The sequence below is a fragment of the Pistacia vera genome, unplaced genomic scaffold, assembly GCF_008641045.1.
Source record: "Pistacia vera cultivar Batoury unplaced genomic scaffold, PisVer_v2 Contig1045, whole genome shotgun sequence".
Lineage (NCBI taxonomy): Eukaryota > Viridiplantae > Streptophyta > Magnoliopsida > Sapindales > Anacardiaceae > Pistacia > Pistacia vera.
Genome location: NW_022195077.1, coordinates 695,721 through 719,535, shown reverse-complemented (window position 1 = coordinate 719,535; position 23,815 = coordinate 695,721). Strand labels below are relative to the sequence as shown.

At 38.6% G+C, this 23,815-nt stretch overlaps 2 protein-coding genes across 2 annotated transcripts; one reads left to right on the top strand and one right to left on the bottom strand.

Moving 5' to 3' along the window:
* The first annotated feature begins 4,438 nt into the window (after positions 1–4,438).
* On the top strand, positions 4,439–12,791 carry LOC116127234. The gene is made up of 7 exons (XM_031412881.1): positions 4,439–5,154; positions 5,495–5,852; positions 5,919–6,355; positions 6,458–6,723; positions 6,866–7,010; positions 12,044–12,193; positions 12,674–12,791. Exons 1-7 carry the CDS (start codon positions 4,439–4,441, stop codon positions 12,789–12,791), a joined length of 2,190 nt encoding a protein of 729 aa, XP_031268741.1.
* A 3,368-nt stretch (positions 12,792–16,159) lies between these two features.
* LOC116127222 (pentatricopeptide repeat-containing protein At1g63330-like) lies at positions 16,160–17,539 on the bottom strand. Its single transcript, XM_031412877.1, has 4 exons — positions 17,164–17,539; positions 17,042–17,106; positions 16,389–16,969; positions 16,160–16,274 (listed from the first exon to the last, which is right to left on the bottom strand). Exons 1-4 carry the CDS (start codon positions 17,537–17,539, stop codon positions 16,160–16,162), a joined length of 1,137 nt encoding a protein of 378 aa, XP_031268737.1.
* Positions 17,540–23,815: the final 6,276 nt, after the last annotated feature.

Below are 23,815 nucleotides of genomic sequence, written 5' to 3'. Positions count from 1 at the left end.
TGGAAGCTCGAATATCTATCGACTTGGGGATCTTGTAAAGGTACCTTATGTTCAGCATCTCCTCTTGGGTCTGACGTGAAGGAGGATTATCAAGCAGCATACCACCTCCTGGTCAGCTTGGCTCAACTCAGCTCAGCTCATCCCCATGGCCACCGTTTGTAGACGGTGCCTTATCCCTCCCACCAACACACTCCACTTTAGGCCCGCTCTCAGTCCTGCAATCTGTGCTTGAGTTTTGGCTACTCAAGTCACTATCGTTCGGCTTGGCCATCAGGTTCCTTGGCATATGTCCCAAATAAAAAGCAACATTTACACCCCTAGTTGGGGCTGGCTCGGTAGAATCAAGAAGTACGACACTGGATGGACAACTATCATAATCGTCTCCCTCGACCATGATCTCATGACTCTGCTTGACACCATAGTAACTCTGCTAGCTCCAAACTTAGAAACCACCCATAGCACCTAAGCTCTCAAAGTTCTTGCGCCCAAGAACCGCCATATTACTCCGGTAATCCTTCCCTTCCTTTACCCTCACTAAAATACGTTTAGCCTCGCTGACTTGAGTGTCAAAGTGTCTACGATAGACACCACACCGGTGTCTATCTGGCTTTCACGTTCTTCCTTTCTTCTTTGTGTAAGTCCATCGGGTTGTTAGTGGCTCTTTTCTCACAGGATTCATCCCATCTGAATTGATAATAGATTTTACCATCTATAATAATCTTGTCAAATTGTTTATTCCAAGTTTCTAAATCATCTTACGATAATAACTAATCATGTGTTTTTGTTATTTGCCAACAGATATGGCATCGAGTTCCACTCCAACCAACTCTACCACTCGGCCCACTCCACAAGAGCTCCCTTATTTAGGGTCACGGGTGTTAGGTATGGTACAGTCAGTTGGAAGTGACACTCAAAGTGACGACTTAGGTAGAAGGTCTACCCCCACTGACAGTGTTATAGCAACTGCAACTACTATTAATGAAAAGACTCAAGAGACTGTTAACCCTTTTGTAAGGAAAATGATAGCTAAGACATCTACGGTGTGGAATGATTTTAGAGGAGTTCTTCAACCAAACGGAGCAAAAAAAGGTAGAATTTATCCATTGCAAAACGAGGTTTGCAATAACGGTTACCAGGAGCACTACTACCTTTCAAGACATTTAAAGACTTATGTACTACAAAAACTCTTTGAAAGGCAACAACAAAGGTTTCCAAGCAACGGATCCAAGTGATACGGACAATGTGATCCCTTTTCTTACCAAAGGTAAATTTGACATGGCGAAAATGTGGGAACTAGTTTCCAATTGGGTGTTGATGCATGAGCATCCCTTTACTACTATGGAGGAGGAAGGATTTAATAACATGCAAATGTATGTCATCCTGAGTGGGAAACGATTAGCTGCAGGACATGTAAAAATGATTATGTTAGTTTGTATGAAATAGAGAAGATAAGGCTGAAGACTTTGCTGAAGGATGTTGACAGAATAAGCTTGACGACAGATTTATGGACATCAGGTAATTAGAGGATTAAGTACATGGTACTGACGAGGCATTTCATAGATGGTATTGGAGGTTGTAGAAACTGATTCTCAACTTCTGTACATAGCTCATTCTCACACCAATTCTCAAATTGCAGATTTTATTTATAAGTGTTTGAAGGAATGGGTTATAGAGAACAAGGTGTACATGATCTCAGTGGATAATGCATCAAGTAATGATGTAGCAATTAGGATTTTAAAGGGGAATTTGTTAATAAACAATAGGCTGCTTTGTGGAGGGAAATTATTCCACGTGAGGTATTGTGCACACATCTTGAACCTTATTGTTCAAGATGGTTTGTTCCAAATAAGGTCCATTATTGATGATGTTCATGATAGTGTGGCTTATATGAAACAGACGGAGAGCAGGCTTATTGTTTTTCTCAGAGTGAGTGAAAATGTTACGATTGCCCAACTAGAAGATGATTCTTGACTGCAAAACAAGGTGGAATTCCACTTTGAGATGTTGTCAGCTGCAGTGAAGTTTAAAAATGTCTTCCAAAGGTATAAAGAGAATGACCCACATTATAATTGTTGTCTGACCGTAGAGGAATGGATAAAGGTGGAACAAGTTTGTGAAGTGTTGGGGGTGTTTAGTGCCATTACTAGTATCATTTCTAAGAGTGAATACCTAACTACAAATCTACAACTGAGTGAGATTTTTTGGGTTAAGGTTATGTTGTATGAGAAGTCAATGACAAAAATGATTTTATTCGGCAGATGGTGAGGAAAATGAAACAAAAATCTGACAAGTACTAGGGATAATGCAACTTGTTAATATGTGTAGCGACTATCCTAGATCCGAGGTGTAAAATGGTGGTGTTGGACTTTTGTTTACCTTAAATGTATGGTCATGTCGAAGCACATAATAAGAAAGTTAAAACATGTTTTTTATTAACTTTACCAGGAGTATGTCAATGATTTTCAATCTCAATCTTTAAACATTGAACAACCAACTGCAATGGTTCCTTGGGGCAGTGAACAAACAAACCCTAATGCGTCTGGTTTTGCAATGTTTACAAAACATATGAAAACGGTTCAAACTATTCCACTGGAGAAATCTGAGTTAAACAGTTATCTGTGAGAGGGTTGTTACATGTGTGCGGAGAGAGACTGTATGAGATTTGAAGCATTGGAGTGGTGGAAAGTTAATACATTGAAGTACCGTATCTTGTCTAGGATGGCTTGTGATATACTAGCCATTCCTATAACCACAATGGCTTTTGAGACCTCATTTAGTGCTAGCAGCGGACTAATAGAAATGTATCGAGCCTCATTGTCTCCGAAAACAGTACAAGTGCTCCTTTGTGGAGGTGATTGGTTTTGCCATCTTAATGGAGTTCATAGAAAGAACAAAGTAAGTGTAAATTGTAACGAGTGATTAGTATTTGTGCATTTTCACTTACTAGTTAGTAGTTACTTTCATTTTTTAATTGAAACTAATATGTTCCCTTGATGTAACTTAGAAAAAGCAAAAAGACGTGGAAATTCAACTTCCCATCACATGAATTTTTTACTTTATGAAGCTTGAATGCATTGTTTTGGCTCAAATCCTGAGGTAATACATCAACTCTCAACCACTTATGTAGTTATGTTTCATAATATAACAGTTTTCATTCTTCATTTACAAGTCATTTACAACTACCCTTTTGTCTAAATTTTTAGGGTTTTTTGATATTTGCACATAAAGGTTGGTTTTTGTAAGGATCTGTTGGTTGTTTGAGAGGGTGGAGAAGAGATATGTTTCATAATATAAAGGTTGGTTTTTTTAAGGGTTTTGTGTTGCTGTGAACTTGTGATGTTGTTGTTGTGAAGTGTGAATTTGTGATGTTGTTTTTGTGAAGTGTGAATTTGTGATGTTGTTGTTGAACTTGTGATGTTGTTTGAGAGGGTGAAGAATAGATATGTTTCATATTGTGAACTTGTGATGTTGTTGTTCTGAAGTGTGAATTTGTAATGTCGTAGTTGAACTTGTGATGTTGTTGTTCTCAAGTGTGAATTTGTAATGTCGTTGTTGAACTTGTGATGTTGCTGTTTTGAAGTGTGAATTTATAATGTCGTTGTTGAACTTGTGATGTTTGGGAGGGTGGAGAAGAGATATGTTTCCTTCTTGTTGTTGTGTTCCCTTGTTGTTTCTGGGGTTATGTATTATGTTTCATAATATAATGGTTTTCATTCTTCATTTATAAGTCATTTACAACTACCCTTCTGTCTAAATTTTTAGGGTTTTTTGATATTTGCATATAAAGTTTTGTTTTTGTAAGGATTTGTTGGTTGTTTGAGAGGGTGGAGAAGAGATATGTTTCACAATATAAAGGTTGGTTTTTTTAAGGGTTTTGTGTTGTTGAACTTGTGATGTTGTTTGACAGGGTGAAGAATAAATATGTTTCTGTTAGACCTCCCATATGTAAGGTCTATGAGTCCAAGGGTAAGGGAAGGAAAAGGGGCAAGGGTACATTAAGTGTGAGTCTGGTAGGGGATGATGAGGTGTGCAAGGAGGGTGGTTAGTGCATGGGAAATCTGTTATGAAAGGGGACACGTGGAGGGGAAGGTTGTTATGGAAATGGTCACCTAGCTGTCAATTAGTTAAGGGTCTGATTAAGCGCTTATAAAAAGAAGAAAGTGAGAGAGGAGGGATATCAAGAATATTATTCATAGGCTTGTTTGGGAGGCCCCTAGCTCCTCGAACTGCTAGGAATCTACTTGTTATTTCTATTGCTCTGTTATGCTATCTTAGTTCCAATTAATACAAACTGCCATTTCTTTCTCTTTCGTGCACATTCTTTGGTTGTGTGCTATGTGTGTGTTGCTGTGGTTCACTGATTGCAGGGATTTCCATCAGATTGGTGTCAGAGCCAAGTTGCCAACATATTTCACACTAGGGAATGGTCAAATCAAAAATGGATAATAGGATGGATAATATGGAAAAAGAGATGAAATCAGTACAAGAAGATATGAGTTCAGTCAAAACTGATGTGGGGAGTCTTAAGGAATACTTGACCGAGATGAGAGAATTGTTGAGGTTGAGAGACGAGAGAAAGGAGAAACGTTACCGTGAAAAAGAGAAATCCCAGTCATCGTTTGAGCGTACAGATTCTGGTGGTGGCCGCAAACGAGAACAAGACACAATCGGGGATAGTGGGAAAGGGGAAAAGAAAACCCAAAAGTTGGAGTTCCCAATTTTTAGTGGAGAGGACCCTTTTGGGTGGACTTTTCACGTCGACCGATACTTTGCTATCAACAAATATGGACCATCGGAGATGGTGGAGGCAGCGGCTATTTGCATGGAGGGCAGGGCTCTAAATTGGTGCCAGTGGGTAGAAGGACGAGATCCTTTTAAGACATGGGAAGAGCTCAAGGCTGCTCTAATCGCGAGATTCAGACCGTCGTTCCAAGGGTCTGCACACGAGGCGCTGGTGGCTCTGAAACAAATCTCCACCGTGACTGAATACAGGGAAGATTTCGAAGCCCTTACAGCAGCATTGAAATATTTAGGAGAGGAATTATTAATGGGGGTTTTCATCAATGGGCTTAGGGAAGAAATTAGAGCGAAGTTGAGAGTGTTGAGGCCCAGTTCTCTCCAAGAAGTCATTATCGTGTGGAGGAAAAAAATTGGGTAATGGAAAAATGGAGGCCCAAAACGTTTAGAACCCAAGTCACCAGGGAAAATTATTCAAGGGTGTCCAACAGCCCAGATCCAAACCAACAGGCATGGTGGTCCAACCCATCCAAGTTAGTCTCTAACCCAGATCTGACCCGACCCGCTTGGTGACCTAACTCAACAAAACCACCTGAAGCAAGTCAGATCGCGTCATCTCACGATTCTCACACACCCGATAAACGAGAGAGGGCACCAAAAATAGGAACGACGAGCTTCCAAGAGGATCAGGTGACAGTTTCCGATGGTTGACAGAAGTCAAGATCTAGAGTAAACGTGAAAGGGGCCTTTGCTTCAGATGCGATGAAAAATTTGGCCCTAATCATCGCTGTCGAAGTAAGTCACTACAGATCCTATTAGCTTTGGAGGACGATAGTGATGAGAAGGCCGAAAACCCATTGGAAAATGACGATAATCCTAGCCCAAATGGTGACGACTTAGCACTATCCATGAACTCCATCGTGGGTCTAACATCAGATCACACTTTGAAGGTAAAGGGGCAGATTGGTAATACTGAGGTTGTGGTGTTGGTTGACAGTGGGGCATCCCACAACTTTATTTCACAGGATTTAGTAGAGAGGTTAGGACTTACAGTGGAAAAAGGGAAACGATTTGGGGTGATGGTAGGAAATGGAGTCACGATAAAAGGGGAAGAGGTGTGCTAACAAATCCATCTAGATGTGCAAGGAGTTCAAATTAGATAGGATTTCTTTCCTTTTCAGTTGGGGGGTGCCGACGTGATTTTGGCCATCACGTGGTTGAGTTCCTTAGGGGATGTTTGTGCCAATTGGAAGAAGTTGACCATGAAGTCTGAATTAGAAGGGGTCGGGGTCAGTTTACAAGGGGATTCGTCTCTGGTAAAGTCTGGTGTCTCCCTGAAGTCAATGTTACAGTCCATCAACAGCACTGGGGGAGGGTTCCTGGTAGAATGTTGTTCAATTGAAGAAAAGCCAATTCACCTAGACGAAGAAATCAGTCCGCAGGTTCAGGCAGTTTTGGATGAGTATCGGCATCTTTTCGACCAGCCCTCCAAACTTCCTCCACACCATCCCCATGACCATGCCATAAACCTTAAAGTAGGCGCCCAAGCCCCTAACATTAGACCCTATAGGCACCCATATTTCCAGAAAAATGAAATTGAAAAATTGGTGGAAGAAATGTTAGCAGCCCATATCATCCAATTAAGTATCAATCCGTTCGCCAGCCCAGTGTTGTTAGTCAAGAAAAAAGATGGAAGCTAGAGGTTTTGCGTGGATTACAGGGCCCTAAATGAGATAACAGTCCCCGACAAGTTCCCAATCCCGACCATCGAAGAACTGTTGGATGAATTGGCAGGGGCAACAATCTTCTCTAAGTTGGACCTCCGATCAGGGTACCATCAGATTAGGATCAAAGACGAAGACATTCCCAAAACAGCTTTCCGAACACATGAGGGCCATTACGAGTTCTTGGTGATGCCATTCGGATTGACCAACGCTCCTTCAACATTTCAGTCACTTATGAACAGTATTTTCAAACAGGTTTTGCGTAAGTTCGTATTGGTTTTCTTTGATGATATTCTGATATACAATATTGACTTGGACACCCATATTCAACACCTTCGGCAAGCCCTTCAAATCTTGGGTGACAATGACTAGTTGTAAATTTGAAAAAGTGTTCATTCGGGCAGCAGAGACTGGAATACCTGGGGCACTTAATTTCAGCACATGGGTGGAGGCTGACCCCCAAAAAATTGCGGCTATGGTTTCTTGGCCCATAGCCACCAATGTGAAAAGTCTCTACAGATTTTTGGGGTTAACGAGGTATTATCGCAGGTTTGTTAAAGGATATGGCAGCATAGACCAACCACTCACACGGCTCTTGAAGAAAAACTGTTTTAATTGGGGTCAAGAGGCTCAATAGGCCTTTCATGCCTTAAAGGAGGCTATGACATCAATTCTAGTGCTGGCAACCCCGGATTTCAACCTTCCATTCGAGATCCAGATAGATGCATCAGGCCAAGGTATGGGAGCTGTGCTGGTTTAACACAAACGACCATAGCATACCTAAGTAAGGCATTTTCCCCTCAAGCTAAACAAAAATCGGTCTATGAAAGAGAACTAATGGCCATTGTTTTCACTGTACACAAATGGAGTCCGTATTTATTGGGCAGAAAGTTTATTATTCGAACGGATCAAAAAAGCCTTCAATTCCTTAAGGATCAGCGGATTAAGACACCAGAATAGCAGAAATGGTTGTCCAAGTTGATAGGGTATTCATTTGACATTCAGTATTTGTCGGGCACCACAAATAAGGTCGCGGATGCACTATCCCGACGAGATGAGAACCAAGAATTATCGTCCTTATGCACGTATGAAGACGGATGTCCAGGATTTTGTAAAAAACTGCACCATCTGCCAGCTTAATAAACACTCAACTTTGAAACCCATAGGGCTACTTCAGCCACTTTCTATTCCCGCTCAGGCATTTGATGATTTGACAATAGATTTCATCGGAGGCCTCCCAAGAACCAAAGGGTGTCAGGGTTTGACAACATACTCGTTGTAGTGGACCGTTTGACTAAATACAACCACTTTCTACTTCTGTCACACCCTTATACCGCCAAGGAGGTAGCCTTAATTTTCATCAAAGAAATAGTGAAGCTTCACGGTTTCCCTCAGACCATTATTTCAGACACGGACAGATTGTTTATGAGTCACTTTTGGTAGGAGATTTTCAAAATCTCAAGGACAGCTCTGAAATTTAGCTCGGCCTGCCATCCTCAAACGGATGGCCAAAGCGAAGTGGTGAATAGGTGTCTAAAGGCTTACCTCTGCTGTTTCTGTAGCTCACAGCCCCGTCAATGGCCCAACTAGTTATCATGGGCTGAATTTTGGTACAACACGATGTAACGCCCCACTTGAGGTACGTAGTTTAATTGTGTTATATTGCTTGAATGTTTATTGATTTGTTCTCATTTGAGCTTGCATGTTGTTATTTTCCATTGGTTGGCCCTTGTTGGATTGATGAGCTGATTTGGTTAAGTGTTTGCCCTAATTTTGGTTGAGGTTTGGTGAATTTTTGAAATTCAGTCTTCCCCGGGGTGAAGAATAGTCTTCACCGCACCGATGTTGGCTTAAGAGTTGTGAGTCGTTTCTGTAAGTTTTGCCGGGGCGACGGGAAGTTCTTCGCCGCGGCGATGAGTCAGTTGCAAAAATTTAATAAGTTTCTAGAGAATTCTTCCTTTGGGGCACAATGACCATTCTACCCCTAATTAGTAGGAAAAGTGGGGAGTGAAATGCAAGGAAATTGCATGGAGAATAGTCTAAATAGGGGTGCATTTGCAAAGAATTAAAAGGGCAAAGGTGGAATTCCTAAGAAAGAGTAAGGGTAAAATGGGAAAGAGTGGAGAAAATATGAGATATTAAGTGTTTAACTTTAGAAACCCTTTCATTCTTCTTCTTCCACCGCCATACTGATTCACCATTTTCTCTCTACTTTCCATCCAATCCTTCAAGGATTCTAAAGGGCTTTTGAGTGGTTTGTGGGTAGAAAGGTGATCTAAGACATCCTAAGGTAAGGACCTTTATTCTAGATGTGAAATTTTGCTATGAAGGTGTTATGGTCTTATTGTGTTATTGTGTAAAAGTGTAGAGAAAAGACATCCACCAAAGGAAAAGAGAAGTGCTAGTGGAATCACACCATCACAAGGTAAGTAAATCCAACTCAAGCTAAAGTTTAAGAAATCCTTGAGTAGAGATTTCTTTATGCATGTATAAATAATGCTTGTTGAGAAAATTGAGTAGAGATATATATTTGTTTGTTGAGGAATTGAGTTGAGATGAGTATTTATATTGTGGTGTTGGATATGCTCTCTTTATGGGAAGTGTTAATGTGTGATGAGTTGAGATGAATTTGGAGAATATTAAGTATATATTTGGAAGTGTTCTTCTATGATAGGAGTTATGGCCATAGAAGGGAATTTCTTCCCATTTTGGATGGTTACAAAGAGAAAGAGAATTGTAGTTAGAGAAGAGTTTTTGTATGCACATAAGTTGTTTGATGAAATGCCTAAGAGAAGTATGAGAATGAGTTATGAACCTTAATTCTTGCAACATTGCATATTGGCATTTCCTAAGTGCATTAATGAGCATGAACCATCCATATGCATTAATTGTGCATTAAGAAGTAGATTGAGAAAGAGTAGAGAATTTCTACACTATGAGTGTTAGCTTAAGAAAGAGTAGAGACCTTTGTGCTTCAACTACCCTAAGAGCTAAAGAAGAGAATAGAGTAGGTTGTGCAATGGGGAACCCGTGAGTGATGAGTAAAGTCATGAGATTGGGTGCTTTGTGATCCCCAGCCGTGCCTCCGGTCAGATGAGGTCGTGACCATCACGAAGAGTGGAACATGAGGTTCCAGCCGTGCCTCCAGTAAGAAGGGGTCGTGACATTCGAGAGATAGAGAGAAAGAATGTACACTCACATGGCCAAAGGTTCTCAATCCATGCATAATCGAATCGAATCGGTACAGAAATTAGTAGAACTCACGTAAAGCTGGAGAGTTCCCGACCGTGCCTCCGGTAAGATGAGGCCGTGACATTCCCATGAGTAGAATGGGAAAACAGAGAAATAGAAAGCACAGAAAGAGAAAATGAGTAGAGTCACGAAGAGTGGGTTGAGTCCCTAGCCATGCCTCCGGTGAGATGAGACCATGACATACACTAGAGAGTATATAGAAAAGAGTATGAGAAACAGAAACAGAAAGAGAACAGAAATGAGAAGAGAAGAGAGTAAGGAAAGAATTAAGAGAAAGAGTTACGGGGATAGTCGAGTAGAGGATTTACTTACTGAGCATTATTTTGCTCACCCCGTTGTTTTTCTATGTTTTTCCAGGTTCTAGATGAGGACGCAATCTGATGGATGTCGGCGGGCGAGGAGGAGTAGTTACACTGTCCACCACACTTTTGTGAACTTTTGTAAAGGATACTGACTTTTGTAAAAGAATATCTATATTAAATAAAAGAAAATTTGGGCCCAACTATTTTTATTAATGTACTCGTATTTTATTATTCGTAGTTTTTTTTATGAGTATAGTAGTATTAAGCAGTTATTACACACGACGTACCATCGATCCACTAAGATGACCCCTTTTAAAGCATTGTACGGCCGAGACCCTCCAGCTCTCCTTAAGCTCACCGATTACCCCTCTGCGGTCAATGAAGTAAACCAGCAGATCCGAGAACGCAATGCCCTCCTTCAAGACCTTAAACATAACCTGGAAGTAGCACAAGCTCTATGAAAGCCCAAGCAGACAGCCACCGACGGGACATCTAGTTCTTTCCAGGAGATTATGTTTATCTCCGGCTTCGGCCCTACAAGTTTAAATCTCTCGCCACACGATTGAATGAAAAACTGAGTCCCCGGTTTTATGGGCCCTTCCAAGTGATCGAGAAGATTGGTCAGGTGGCATACAAATTATAACTACCCACAGCAGCCCGTATTCACCCAGTCTTTCACGTATCCCAATTGAAGTACTGCCTACATAGTTTAGTCCCTGTACAGCCTCTGCCATCTTGTCTCACAGAAGAGTTGGAACTTCAGGTTCAGCCCGAGGCAGTGCTGGATCTGCAGACTCTGTTGGATGGTTCCACCGAGGTGCTCATTAAATGGAAGGATCTGCCTAATTTTGATGCCACCTGGGAGTCTTTTGATGTCATCAATAGTCAATTTCCTCAATTCCACCTTAGGGACAAGGTGGCACTTCAAGGGAGGGGGGAAGTTCGTCTGGGTGGCTGGTATTGTTAGACCTCCCATACGTAAGGTCTATGATTCCAAGGGCAGGGGAAGGAAGAGGGGCAAGGATACATTAAGTGTGAGTCTGGTAGGGGATGATGAGGTGTGCAAGGAGGGTGGTTAGTGCATGGGAAATCTGTTATGAAAAGGGACACGTGCAAGGGAAGGTTGTTATGGAAATGGACATCTAGCTGCCAATTAGTTAAGGGTCTGACTAAGGGCTTATAAAAAGAAGAAAGTGAGAGAGGAGGGATATCAAGAACATTATTCATAGGCTTGTTTGGGAGGCCCCCAGCTCCTCAAACTGTTGGGAATCTGCTTGTTATTTCTATTACTATGTTATGCCATCTTAGTTCCAATTAATACAAACTGCCATTTCTTTTTCTTTCTCTTCCGTGCATATTCTTTGGTTGTGTGCTGTGTGTGTGTTGCTGTGGTTCACTGATTGCAGGGAGTTCCATCAGTTTCATACTGTTAACTTGTGATGTTGTTTTGAAGTGTGAATTTGTGATGTTGTTGAACTTGTGATGTTGTTTGAGAGGGTGGAGAAGAGATATGTTTCCTTGTTGTTGCTGTGTTCCTTTGTTGTTTCTAGGGTTATCTATTGGTTTGGTTGATGCTGTTTTGTTGATTGTTTGAGATATTCAACATTTTTAATTTAATTTGTAAAGATTTGTTTGCTAATTCATACTAAAATCCCAGAACCTTAAAATTTTGTTTGTGAAGTTTTAATGGTTTCCACCTGATAAATTTGTGTTATGTTTGAAGAACTCCTACTCTTTATACATCTGGTAAAGCTAATAAATTTGTATGATTTCATGGTTAAGCTGATAATGATAGGATACTAAAAACCATTCTTTTGTTGGGAGTTCAATAGATTAAAAAAAAGATGATGATGATATCTATGAAATCAGATTTTGGAAAATGTTACTAATGATTTGCCTTGTTTTGTTAGTTGAATTGTGATTGAAAAACTTTGTATTATTAGTTTTCTTGTGTCGTTGAATGTTCCACTGAGTTTTAAACTAAAGACTTTGTTGATTTTAACCTTACATGTTTATCCTGAAATTTAGATATTCAACTTATTTTTGGACAGAATATGGGTTTCTAGATCTGGACTTTGCTGGAAGGTCTTCACTCTTTACTGGGCAGACGCAGAATATCTTTGTCCTGAAAATTGATATTCTAATGATATATCTGTTTCGTTGCTACAGGTCCGAAAGGTAAAAGAAATTGGTGAAAGATAATGAACACCAGGCTGCTGTAAATTTTGTGTTGTTTTTGCCAACAGGTTGTATTATGTGTGTATAATTAGAATCACTATTTTAAAAACTGGATCGGACCGGTCGGTCCAACCGGTTGAACCTCGAACCGGTTACGTATCCGGTTCGAGTCAACATTAAAACTGTCATTGTACATTAAACCGCGTTAACTCGGTCAAAACCCGGATAAAGTCAATGAACCTCCGGTCCAACCGGACCGGTGGGTAAACCGGTCTAATTTCAAAACCCCTAACCCTACCCAATAGCACTACCGCAGCCCATTCCATCGATTTCCTTTCTCTGTTTCTCAGATTCTTCTCTTTCTCAGTTTCTTTACTAAAACTTCTCAGATTTCTCAGCTTCTCTTCAAAAATTTCTCCATTAAATTTCGTTGATGATTTTTTTTTCTATTAAACGTATGCACATCTTGTGTATGTACAGGAAGAAAATGGAAAACAAAAACGAAAAGGAAGACTTAGAGATAATCGATTACAAGAATGAAACTTGCGATCAAGAAATTCAGTCTTTAAGGCCGGTGCGTGTCCAAGCAGAACCTTGACTCCACTAGATCTTCATGTTCCATAGTTGCTAGTCTCCAGCTTCAATTGGTTCTGGTCAACAAAATATGTTGAGGAGGGGAACTGACTGAGTATTGTTTCCACAGAATCAGATTTTTAGTGTTTGAGATGAAGAAGATGAGTCACCAGAAGAAAAAAAACAGGGGATGTCATGCCCATTGATTAGCCATTGGTTTTGTCCGGTAATGGCATGGTATCGGTGCTGAACCTGTTTTGTTTTGGTTTTCGAATTTTCCAGTGTTTCCCAAAACTAAAGCATTGCTCCTTGGAAATGTTGTAGTTGTTTTCCAAGGCCAGTTGTATTCCACTACTTGGTCATGGGCCAATTTAAGTCTCAATTGTTGTAGAATGGGGCTGAAACTATATTGTATCTACATTTGGGCTACACAAAAGCCCAAGATCCTTTAATTCTATTGTTTGAGAAATTTCATACTTGTTATTAAATGGTTAAGGATTTGATGGAGGAAATTAAAAGATGGTAAGAATTATATGTTGTATGAAGTGTGTTCCAATCTCATTCCAACCAGTGGCATTTTGGATAAAGTTTTTTTTTAAAATGTGCTGATATCATCACACATTGTGATGACATCACCGGTCCAACCGACGGTCCAACTGTGACCCGACCAGCAGAACGGGTTGCCCTCCGGTCCGGTTTTTAAAACAATGATTAGAATTTGGAAGCAGTTGGCTTGGCCATTGTTTTGTGAATGTGAATGAGATAAACCCAATGTCCCAAGTCCCAACCCCTATATGTATTTTGTACTAGATCCTTAATCTTGAAAATCTTAATCAACAAGTTTCTCCTCTAGATTATGTAACCGTGAAAATCTCAACTTGAATTCAATTGAAAGTGTAATTTGATTGGTTTCCATTTCAGTTTGTAATTCTGTACATGAAACTCCTAAATGAGCCCGAAATCAAGCTCCAGAATGAGCCAATTTTGAGCTCTAGAACGAGCTCCCTGCACCCCTATCCTTGCCTCTGCAAGCCTATCTTGCAACTCGAGTGAGCAATCAATGTCCTATACGACCAGTATAGACCCATTCTTTGTGGTAATCAACAACTTCCTTAAATAGTTATTTTCCATAAGATCTGTCAACTCCAAGTCATAAACCCAAAATTACAGCATCACAAATCAAAGAAAAAAAAAAAAAAAGCAAATGAAGAAACAAGATCCAAGCTTCCTACCTGTTTGCCGCATACCTGAAAATGGGTTTGAACAAAAGCAAAAACATGTGCCAGAAATTTGTATAAACCAGAAATTAAGCAATTATTAGAACCGGTGCCTATACATTTAACAAAATCCAATACATTGGTTTACTTAAAATAAGCAGAAAAGAACATTGATCAAGTACACATCTTTACACACCACAAAAAGGTCCACATGCAAGTTCATTTGAAATACACAAAAAAGCATCGACATTGCTGCTGAACAAACCACAAAAAGCCCACATGCTTCGGTATTAAACAATCATACAATTATATAACACAAGCCGTGTTAGTTATCAATAAATAGAATAACAATAATAAAATAGTCAACAATGTTTATAATTACTATTTTTTTGCCTTCAATCATTTTTATCATTTTCTTGCTTTCGCAATTTCTTCTCTTCTAGTTTAGAAATAATTTGTTCAACCTTTGATTACTTTCTTTTCAACGGAGGACAATCTTTGCTGCGGACAGCCCGTAATATTACTACTCCCCTTTTTGGAAGTACCATCAACACCTTCACAATTCATTCTATTATTAGCTGACATGTTTAGTCTTTTATCAATCCCACCAACACTTTCATTCAACATCCGTTTGTTCTTCATATCCTTAATTATTTCTATCACCATATTATAATCGTCCTTATTGCTTGATGTCAAATCATTGCCAAATCGCAAGCAAGCCACTCGAGCTCGGGTCGCCTGACACCCCTAGATTTGCCCCTTCAGTAGGTTGTTAGAAAGGTCCAGCCAATAAAGATTACACAGATTACCACTGGAAGGCGGGATCGGTCGACTGAATATATTGGAACTCAAAGATCTGCATGCAGCAGCAATGAGAAGATCTTGTTACTTTTCCTAGCTGGCACAAACATAGAACTGAAATCTTCAATGACACAAGAAGTGAAAGAATTCTTACAGAAAGGCCATCTACCATGTAGGTCCAATAGACTCAAGAATTGACAACCTGATAGTAATCTAGCATAAAAAATAAGCCAAACATGATTTTTATGAGGATTCTAACAGTGGAAGTTTGTTGTCAACTAATGCTTTGACAAAGAATATATCTATTTACAAGTACGATAATTTCTTCAAATTCCCAATGGATGCTGGAAGATTTCCTTTAAGTTTGTTGTAGTATAAATCCCTAAGTAAAGATTTCATTATCAAATATATGACAACAGCATCAAAGAGCCATAGAATTTAGAAGCACTAAAATGCAGGTTAAGATAGATGACTTACAGAACATGAAGTTCTTATAAGTTTGAGATATCTTTTGACAAAGTAACCCTCAATCCGACACCTGATGATGTTCTAAAGTGGAAAATAGATAGCTTGAAAAGGTAGAATAATCAACCTTCCATTAGCATTAACATATCAAAAAGAAGTGGTAAAGAACTTACATGAGGTCACACGTGAATTGACACAGCCAATTCCTTCCCAATAGTCTCCACAAGGATCTGAACCCACCCAATGAGGCGGTATGTTAAACCAGACCTAATAGAAAGAATTTAGGACAACAACTGCATCAGAAATCAGGAATACAAACAAAAATTTTCCATGAGTTAGCTGATGAAAAGTAAGTCATCTTATGTAAATGTCCAGTGATATGAAATAGATAAGAGGATGTGAAGAAGCTACAAAATTTCAGAATAACAGCACAACAGTTTTTCTTCACTAACAAAATAACAAAAGCAAGTGCTATATCTAGCATTGCTAATTGAATCAAGTAAACTTGATCTAACTTTTGATAAATCTAACAGTTTCATGTATAGCCCCTGAATTAACAAGCACACACTTGAGCATACACAGAACAAGCTCACAGAAGACATGATAATTAAAATATACATACAATCTTTCTCATCAGACTTCAAGTCCATTTTTATTAGACTTATAGCATAGTTAACAGCTTATTAATGGAAAATGGCTAGCACTAGACCTTGTCCTTCAAGGTTTAAAAAGGTAACACTGTTTTATTAGATAAAGGGGGTCTTACCCAAGTCCATTTTTAGACCATGCTGCTTCATAGTTCCCAATGACAGTTTGAAATCCCATATCAACCAAATCTTCATGGATCATCGTTACAACAACTGCATGTGTGACGTCAGACCACATTTCTCTTGACAGCAATGTTGTTGTGTCAACTGTATTCTTCGTATGTTAACAAAGATAGAGCAGTTGAGCAGCTAGATGAAGCTTTTGCAGTTTCATATTCCAATGCTATCAAATAATGCTCTCCTGATAAGGATACTGCTCTGAAAAAGTGAACCACTCAATTATCATGAAAACTTCAAATTGGCTTTTGGGGGGGAAATGAAGGAAGCAGGTTCAAACATTCACAATAGTTTTTTTCCTTCATGAGTAACTACATGACTAAGGACATTGTATGTTTATTTGGCCTAACATTTGTCTCTGCCATCTTATGAAGGAGTTCAACAACTTTTAATAACTCATTATTCTTGAGGAAACTGAACATAAGCGGAGTAAATGTGAATATTTTTGGAGTACAACCTTTTTCCTCCATATGTGACAACAACTCATTTGCCTTTTCTAGTTGTCCAGTTTTACAAAGCCCATCAATCAAAATGCTATATGTTACAGTGTTCGGCACTAGGTTTTCATGAAGAGAAAATTTCTGAGATAGCTCCCCAGTAGTTTTGAGTCTCCCTGTTTTACACAATCCATCGATGAGGGAGTTCAAGCTTTCAATGCCAACTGCACACTTATTATCTACTAAAGTATTAAACACTTCCACTGCTTTCAAAACACAACCATTCTTGCAAAGTCCATAAATGAAAATGTTATATGTCCTTAAATTAGGAAAAGCACTATTAAGTCGCATCTCACCAACTAAATTTCGTGCATCTTTTACATTACCTTTAAGAAAAAGGCCGGTTAACAAAGTGTTATATGTAATCACATCGGGCCTAATTCCTTCAGAAATCATCTTCTGACCAAGATAAAGAGCTTTATTGACTTCTTTATTCTTGCAATACCTATTAATTAAAGTATTGTAGCAAACAACATTAGGTCTATACCCCTTTCTAGTTATAGAGTCAAACAACTCCCTTGCATCACCAATTCTATCTGCCAAGCAATAACAATTCATTAGAATATTGTAAGTATAAAGGTCGGGATTCACACCTCTTTGAATCATCAATTCTAACAACCTATTTGCTCTATCCAATTTCCCTTTCTTGCAACATTTATGTATGACCACATTAAAAGTCACCACAGAAGGCCGCACACCTTGATCCATCATCAATATAAATAAACTTTTACCCTCCTCCCAATCAACCACACAACACAAACCATGGATTAGAGTGTTGTAAGTGATCACATTAGGCCTACAACCAACAGCAACCATTTTCTTAAACAACTCCCTTGACTCCACAATCTTTTTCTCTACACACAGACCTTTAATCAAACAAGTAAAAGTCACAACATCAGGGCTGAAACCCTTCTTCAAAATCCCCCCAAACACCGCAAAACCATCCAAAACCCTTTTGATATTAGACATGCAATTAATCAAAATGTTCAAACTCATTAAATCTGGAGACAACCCCGTTGAATTCAACCCCTTATAAAGCGAAATCACTTCATAATAATGCTTCTTCTTTTCAAGTGCACAAAACAATATGTTGAAGGATGACATTAGAGAAATAGGTTGGGAATGAATCATGTAATCCAAAAAGTAAAGAGCTTCACTGAATGTGAAGTTACCTGATCGACAATTTTCTTCAAGGAACTTAGCAAGTGAGATTTTTTTAGGGGTTTTTTTTGAAAGAATATAAAAGTTCATTTTTGGGGCTTGAAGTTGTGAGGTTCTACAAGGGAGTTAATAAATATGAAACATTACCTTTCAGAGATGGCATTTGAGACAACGAAGACGAACGAAATGGGGCTCTCAAAGCCATGGATTGAAGAGGGCTTTTTTGTGGGTTCTGTCAAGGTTTCTTTAAGGCAGGGACAATGCAAAATGCAATTGCAAATGCGTTTAAGAGATGAATGTTTTGATAAATTTTACAAATAGCCCTAAAGTTTCGTGGTGGACGCTGCAGATGAGTGGATGGCGGCGAAGAGGGAAGAGTGCGGCTGTGGTGCGGCCGTGGTGCGGGGCGTTGCAGTATTGCAGTATTGCAACAGTAAAACCTCTCTATAGTGATACTCTATAAAATAATAAACTTTAAATAGTCATAAAAAAATTTATTCCCAACTTGGGATAGTTATAAATAAGAATAAACTCCATATTATAGTAAGTTATAATTTTTCTAATTTACGTCTTAAGAAAAGTTCCCTTCACATAGTAATAATTATGTGTATATTACAAAAAAAAAATATTATTTGTTACATTAAAGGTTTAAGATAAAATAAAATATTTATCTAAAGTTGTTTGGGAGAATAATTTATTTTTTAGAGTTGTTATCACATCTTTTAACTTGCAGGTATATTACTTGCTAACATGGACATCTTCTTGTTGAAGCCAAAATATTTGTAGCTTCTCAAGCATGTTTGGAGTTCCTTGGCACGAAACTTTTTGTATTTCCGTACTATCATCCTCATGATTATTTCATTTCTCTTCTTGTGTAATTGTAGCAATGATTTCTTCCTCAGTTAAAGCATACATGACTTGTTGCTCATTTGAATCATTGAGGAAGACATTAATATCTATTCGATTAGTGCAGTGAAGTTATCAAATCTGATCACTCAATTTTACAATGACTCTTTGATTTTTCTCATCCAGTTTATTTATAACTTACGATTCATCGAAATCAACGGTCCTAATTTTGTAATGCTTAAAACAATTAGCAATTGTATGTGGTTTCACATCAGTTTAACCATGCAACAACTGTGTTTACAATTCCATCAAGGACACTTATCTTTATTGGTTTCAAGACACAATTTTCTATTTATTTAAAAAGTAGGCAATTGAAGTGCTGAATTGAAATTTTAATATTATTAAAACATGAATTATAAAATAAGAAATTTTTGTAACTATACCTCTATTAAATTATAACCTCCTCATAGTAATAAAATTAATTAGTCTCACCATTATGACTATAGAGAGGTTTTATTGTAGTAACAAATTCATCTTTTAATATATAAACAATTCATTAGTAATATATAACAAAAATAGTACATTTACAACACAATCTCACAACTTTTTCTTACAACCCTAATGCAGCGGCAAAGTTGCACTATCACATCAACTGACAATTTTGACTAAATACAGACGAGCATTCCTTGGGAACGAATGATTGTTCATTCATAAGGAACAACTATTCCATTCATAAGGAATAATCATTCCTTATAAAGGAACGATCATTTCTTATGAAGAAACAACTATTCCTTATGAAGAAACATTTGTTCCTTATGAAGAAACGGTCGTTCGTCCCTAAGAAACAACTGTTCGTATTTAGTCAAAATCATTTAGTGCTTTGAGTGTGGTTGGAGTTGATGTGGCAGTTACTAACTCAATTGCCACTTTGGGGCTGTAAGAGAGGGTTGTGAGATTGGGTTGTAAGAGCAATATTACTCAATATATAATATGTAACTGATAAAATAATAATTTTAATGAGGTAATTGGGTTTTTGTATGATTCTATAGTGAGATAATTAATCATATGTGAACCATATAATTAATATTGTAATTGATATTTTATTTTTAAAAATTTAAATAAAAATGAAAAATTTTGATTTTGTGTTCTCAAAATTTAAAAAATAAATTCGTTTTCATTTTTTGAAAACGGTATTTGCCATTAGAGCAAAAATACTAAAAGTACCAAGCATTTTTGCCGTTTCGAAATTTTAAAAACAAAAATCTATGAACAAATAATACAAATGATTTCTAAATGAAAAAAATTAGAAAATGAAATTGGAAATAAAAATAAAAATAAAAAATTCTAAATATTTCCATTGTAATAACATGATAATTTCCAAAAATAAAAATGTAATGATGGTAAGCACTCTAATTTTGAGTATGCTTATTTTAAAAAATGAATAAATTTTGGTTGGATAGCTACAAGAATGACACCTCTCCACTTGATAGCTTTTTGTAATCACATTTTTTGTTCTTTTAAAAAAATTAATTATTCTAATATAAAATTTTAGTTTTTGGATTTTATTGACAAAATCTATCATATTATAAATAATTGTATTTTATTTTGTTCTCTTTAATTTTTTTTTTATATCGTTTATTTCTGTAGATGCAAAAAATCTACCTTGACGGAAGTAGGGTCTGATCTCGTGAGGTTGAGGCCACTAGCAATCCACTATACCTGTACACGAGGAAACAAGCATGAAGTGAACAGAAAACATCGAGGTGGCGTTTGCCATAGGCACTCCGACGCTCAAGTCAGCAAGGCTGAATGGGGCTTATTTAGTGAGGGTTAGGGAAAGAGAAGTTACCAGGAGCCTAGTCAAAGATTACAACTACGGGAGTGATATGAGGTTCCCAAGAGTGAGATCTACAGGTTTAGAAGGTGTAATGTGTCCCCCTTGTGAGAGGGTTGGCCTCTGTTTAAATAGCAACCGTAGGATCTTTGAGTCCTAGAAGGACTATGAGTCCTTGGAGGTTGACAGGTTTAGTGAATAGGAAGGCTTTTGATTCCCTAGCCTTAGTAGGAAAGGGAGCCCTAATTGGTCTAAGATACGGATCTTAGACGAATTAGGATAGTAATGGATCCCTTCGGTAGAATCCGAATAGTGCCGAAATAAGAAATAGACAACCTTGGGGTCTAAATAAACCCTAGGTCCCATAGGTGATCTTGGATCAAAGGGCTTGGGGCCAAACAAGCTGATGATGAGGCCCAAACGACTTGGGGCCTTTACCGATTGGGCTCAAGCAGTGAGCAACAGGGTAGATGTGGTGAGCGAACCTAATATACAAACTCTATTGCGAGCCCAATTGGAATTGGGCCATGGCTCTAGGCTTTATTGAAGGTGTTTTCGTCTTTAGGCCTATTTGGGCCAGGACATTTTTTGCCCTAACAGTTTGCCCCCCACTCTCTAAGTTAGGGAGTGCTTAGCTTAGAAAGTAGATGTTGCGTGGAGGTGTGCTTAGTCATCCTTCGTGACCAACTGGTTGAATATGTGAATGTGTTGCTTCTTTGTTCGCAGAACCAAATAGTACAGCTTTTATTGTAGGTGATGCATTTGATACACCAGACCGAGTGGGTGGGTAGAGGTGAAACACAAACATGCCTTCATTCAACACATCTGACCGAATGAGGGAGTGGAGTTGACCTTGATGGCCTCATTGGTGCATCGAATCGAAGGAAAACATGAAAGAATCTACTAGAAGTGTCCTCACTCTGTACGTCAAACCAAGTGGGAAGATATGTGAAACGTCCCATGAAGGTGTCCTCACTTGGTGTATCGAGCCAAGTGAGAGTATGTGCAAACTATCCCATGAAGGTGTCTTCGCTTGGTACATCGAGCCGAGTGAGAGTATGTGTAAACTATCCCATGAAGGTGTCAGTACTCGGTGTATTGCACCGAGTGGAATACGTTAGGGTCATTTTGATGGTGGTGCCTTCAGCCGATTGGTTGAATTCGAATGAGTAGGTGTATGCGCACTCCCAAACAAGTGGTTAGTTCGCTCGGTTGGGATGACCGAGAGGGTGGAGGTTGTGTTTTGCTTTGGCGGCTTTTGCCACGAGGTCGGAGAGCTGAGGTTAAATAGTCAGTATGTCCGATACTAACTCCACTCGGTTGGGCGAACTGAGTGAGTGGTTAGCATCTCCATGGTGTATGCATGACGTGGCAGTTGCGAACCCTGAGTAGGTAACGTGAAGCTGAATAATCCCTCTCTCGACACATGTACGATCGATATGTCTCTTCTGAGTTTGGGCGGGAAAATGAAATCACACTGTTTGATGACCAATCAAAGGTTCCCACGCGTGAGCTTTGACAACTTTCGTCGATAAAAGTGTGGAGGCGACTATTCATTTCATTTTATTCTTCATTTCTCTCTTCTGTCTTCATGTTTTCTCTCTATTTCAGTTTTTCTCTGCAGCAATGAAAGATTTCGGTAACTTTGGCCATTTTCATGGTAAATACTTGCTTCCTTGTTTTTTTTTTTCATTTCTTTTCATCCTTTCCTTGTGTTTACGGTACTTTTGAAGGAATTTGGGTGAGGTTTGGTAGATTTTTTAGGGGAGTTTGAAAAGAAGGCATTGTGTTTTTTTGACTTGAATGGGGCAGGCAAACTGAATGATTTTGATTCTTTGGTTTGCTGTTTAGGAGATTTTGTGTGTTTAGGATCAATTTGGCATGGTCTGCGTTTGGAGATTCTGGGTTTTTTGGGTTTTCTGGGTTTGGGGAGGTCAGAAGATGGAGTCGATTTGTGTAGGCTTCCCATTCGGCTCGTCTCACTCTACTTGACTGGGTTGATGGAGGTGGTTTGAGTGAAGTTTGGTTTTTCGGTAAGGGCTAGGTTGTTAGAGTAGGTGCCTTAGAGCCAATCAATTATTGTAGAATTGAGTCTTTGTAATAATGTTCATTGATCAATAAAAGGCATTTTATTCTATATTGAGTAAATCATCATTGTATGTATTGATATATGTCCTTAGAATGGTAGAACTGTGACGAGCGTATCAAGTGTTTCAAATCTTGATAGTGAGAACCCTATAAGCACATATGGTGGCCATTCTAGAAACGTTCGTAGCCCTAGTATTATTCTGAAGTAAGGGCACAGATAATACGGTAAGGCTATCATAGTGTTGAACGACCCTGTTGAAAGGCAGTAACTGATCTCACTTGTCAAGGTTGTTTGGTGACAACATGGTGCAACACATGGGTGCTTGCTATAGGCAAGTTCACTGGACTGACCCACTAGAGGATCCCATATGGATGGTAACCCCAGTGTCTATGGAACAAATCCTCTAATGAATGGTGGTGCATGTGATCCTTAGACTTGAGATCACCGGAGCACCTTGTGCACCGATTAGTGTAGTTTAACACTAGCCTAATGCAGTTCTATTCAAAGCTGTCAATACAGTAGTGATTGGCTGTATCAAGGAGTGTATCAAGACTATGGTGGATCGATAGATGATTCATCACTCCCGGGTATGGGGGAAGTTATCTCACGGCGCAATTCAGTAAATGGCAATGACACTAAAACTGTGGCCATAGTGGGATTGAGTTATTGCTCTATCCAGTTTATAATTCTGGTCATTAGTCCAATAACTGAATACATATCGAGAGTAACTGAGGTTAACACTATTTCTATGCCTTGGTCTCATTGAGATAATAGATGATGAAAGGATTGGATTGTACGGTAACCATATCGTTGACAAGTAGCTACTTCGCTGAATCCGAATCTATTGGGTGGTCATGATGCCTTGTTAGGGGCCAATCTTGGTCTGTGTGTAGTGAGACGATTAATTGGTGTTAATCACGATACTAAACACTACCAGTATGATGAGGATCCTACGTGTCACACACATAGAATATAATTTAAGAACCAGTTTATAAGAAGGGCGTTTTCATCTTTTTAGGCGAAAGGGCATTTTGGTAATTTCACAGTGCAATTAAATTTGCTGAGGTCGTAGCCTTTAATTTAATTTGTTAAAAAATTAAATAAGTGAAATTACGGTTAAATGTGTGTTCGCACATATTTAATTAAATCATCATTATTGTTAAATGTTAATTAAATATTAATTGATTTTAATTAAGATAATGATGAATTAAATTAAAATATCAAATTGGGAGTGTTTGGCAACATGGGGTGTTTGGGTTGGAGCCCAAGCCCATTCCATGTGGGAATAGGGCAACTTGGTTTGCCTATAAAAAGA

Excerpts from the sequence above, each read along its gene's own strand:
- LOC116127234 (XM_031412881.1), top strand. The coding sequence starts at position 4,439 with ATGGATAATAGGATGGATAATATGGAAAAAGAGATGAAATCAGTACAA. Across the intron at positions 7,011-12,043 it reads TTAACGAGGTATTATCGCAG|ATATTCAACTTATTTTTGGA; the intron begins GTTTGTTAAAGG and ends CCTGAAATTTAG. Across the intron at positions 12,194-12,673 it reads CGTTGCTACAGGTCCGAAAG|GAAGAAAATGGAAAACAAAA; the intron begins GTAAAAGAAATT and ends GTGTATGTACAG.
- LOC116127222 (XM_031412877.1), bottom strand. The coding sequence starts at position 17,539 with ATGTCTAATATCAAAAGGGTTTTGGATGGTTTTGCGGTGTTTGGGGGG. Across the intron at positions 17,107-17,163 it reads AGAATTGATGATTCAAAGAG|ATAGAATTGGTGATGCAAGG; the intron begins GTGTGAATCCCG and ends ATTGCTTGGCAG. Across the intron at positions 16,970-17,041 it reads AGGGGTATAGACCTAATGTT|AAGATGATTTCTGAAGGAAT; the intron begins GTTTGCTACAAT and ends TATCTTGGTCAG.